The 2,615-nt window shown below is 34.5% G+C and overlaps 1 protein-coding gene across 1 annotated transcript in view; it reads right to left on the reverse strand.

Annotated features, from left to right (window-relative positions):
* The window catches only part of FRMD4B (FERM domain containing 4B), a 187,947-nt gene that overhangs the window by 112,347 nt on the left and 72,985 nt on the right, over positions 1-2,615 (reverse strand). Inside the window, exon 4 of the mRNA XM_007447648.1 lies at positions 1,435-1,527. Coding sequence (XP_007447710.1) covers positions 1,435-1,527 — 93 coding nt within the window. The remainder of the gene's footprint in view (positions 1-1,434; positions 1,528-2,615) is intronic.

Below are 2,615 nucleotides of genomic sequence, written 5' to 3' on the forward strand. Positions count from 1 at the left end.
CTCTTTCCAGGAAACTCCTATGTTTTTCTGTAGGATTTCTGTGTACTTTTCCATACATGCTACACTCCTAGACAAATCACCATTATGCTACCTCCTTCCTGGGTTTTAAAAATGTGACTTCTGGTGGTAAGAAAAAAATTCTACACAAGATTTCAGAGCAAAAAGCAAAAAAACAAATTGGAGGCTGTCAGCACTTTATTTACTTCATAAGGAGCAGCCTCTATCCACAATCACCATCAATTCATGTTAAACAGAGACTTAAAAAGAAAAGGACAATCAGGACATCTTATCACACTTTTGGATTTCAAGGAGCATAAAGAAGTAAAAAAAAAAAAAAGAAACAAGAGTTTGTGGAAATTGACATGATTTTGTCAGGTAAACATACTATAACCAAACCCCACCCCACCCCAAAGAAAGACAAAAAGCCTCCACCATCCTGTTATAAAACAAAGCATAGTTCAACATCCAAAAAATAACATAAGCTCAGAATTTAGGGTCCATTCTTTAGTTTAATCCAGCTTTATGAAAACATATTTAGATTTATGGGAAATCTCCTACCTTAGCTTATTTTATCATATTTGGCTTCAGACCAGGAAGACCAGGAAAATTTATCATGAAAATATATCAAATTCAGGATAGTGGGGAGAGGGGCTAGTACATAGGAAGGGGCTTTCAGCAAAATTGGTGACTTTTTATTTCTTAAGCCAGGTTAGGAACATGGGCGTTACTCTTTATAACATTCTATTATCTTAGACTGTGAATAATTAATGTGAAAAAGTATTTCCATCATCGGCTGGCTTTAAGAAATCACTCATTTAGTTGAATATATCCATTGCAGGAGGAAATAACTGAGGCCAATATGTATGGTTAAGTGACTTGCCCAAGCAGAGCTCAGAAAACAAATCAAGTATTCCTTCCCAGCAGTCTCTTCAGGAAAGCAGAATTCAGATTTCTGTACTGTTAATTCTTTCCATGAGCATTTGTTTGCATTTTATTGTCTATTCCAATTAAGGTGTGAAATTGTATAAAATTCAATTATTTCCATAGTCTCTAGAAAACATTCCTACATAAAATGTAATAGTAAGTGTTTGCTATATTTCAAATTATAAAAATCTAGAAGTATGTTGAGTCAGAAACAGGTTTATGTATTAAAATATATTACTTACGTGTTTCAGCTTTAAATGGATTCAAGGGGCTTTGAGAACTAAAGGAAGGTGATTCTATATTTCATCTTCAAAGGAAACAGTTCTACACAGCATCTATGTTAACTTGATCCCCAGACTAAGACAGCAAAGAATCTCTTTCACGTAATAATTTTTTTCAACTGTCCCTTCTTTTTTAAAATTCTCTGACTCTGATCACCAGGAATATTTTTTTCTAAAAAAAAAAAAAAAGAGGCAGGTGGTGATGGTAGATGTGTCTCTGGTTACATACCTCACAGAAAAGTACAAAACGGTTGGGCCTGGTTTCTTGGGCAAATCGTGGTCAAGAACTCGGTGGTCTAACTGTAGCCAGTTCTGCTGACCTCTGTAAGAGGAAAACAAAACAAAACAAAACAAGAAAGATTAAATAGAAACCCAGAGAAAGGTTTAATAAACACTGTGTTGGCAGAGCTGTGCGGTAACAGTTATTGTCACACATTAATGGTTGGAGTATAACCTGTTACAACCAGTGATGAGACCAATTTGGCAATTTCTATCAAAATTACAAAAGCACCTGCCTCTGAACCAGCATTGTCATTTCTGGGAGTTAATCAGGATAAACCTGCACATGTGGAAAATAGCCTATGCATAAAGCCACTCACTGTAGCATTGTTTGTAGAAGCAAAAAGGCTCACAACAACCTAAAAATCAAACAGGGTATTGTTTAAAAAAACGAATTTAAACAGCAATGAAATACTATGCAGCCATACCAAAGATCAAGGGTATCTTTACAAACTTATTGTGAAAAATTTTCAAAATATGGTGTTAAATGAAAAAGATGCATAACAGTGAGTATAATATATTGCCATTTTTTTAAGTTAAAAAAAGAATAGCTAGACATATGTGCATTTATATGTATAAAAATATCTCAGAGAGGATACATCATGAAATGAACAAGAAACTGAAAACACTGGCTGCCTTTGGAGATAAAAAACTAGGTGATATTAAACATATTACTCCTTAAATCCTTATTAAATATAAAATCTGAAATATTTTAAATAGTCAAGAAGGGAAACTTTTCTTTTAATGAAAACAGACAGACACAGATAACAATACTATAGCTTTTATAAAAATATGGGGTCGACACACTACTATGTATAGAACAGATAATTAATAAGAACCTACTGAATAGCACAGGGAACTCTATTCAATACTCTGTAATGACCCATATGGGAATAGAATCTAAAAAAGAGTGGATATATGTGTATGTATAACTGACTCACTTTGTTGTACAGCAGAAACTAAAACAACACTGTAAATCAACTAGACTCCATTAAAAAAATTAATTAAAAGATAAAAATAAAAATATGGGGTCAGGGCTTCTCTGGTGGCGCAGTGGTTGAGAGTCCACCTGCCGATGCAGGGGATACGGGTTCATGCCCTGGTCCGGGAAGATCCCACATGCCGCGGAGC

Source organism: Lipotes vexillifer, unplaced genomic scaffold (genome assembly GCF_000442215.2).
Source record: "Lipotes vexillifer unplaced genomic scaffold, Lipotes_vexillifer_v1.1 scaffold1008, whole genome shotgun sequence".
Taxonomy (NCBI): Eukaryota; Metazoa; Chordata; class Mammalia; order Artiodactyla; family Lipotidae; genus Lipotes; species Lipotes vexillifer.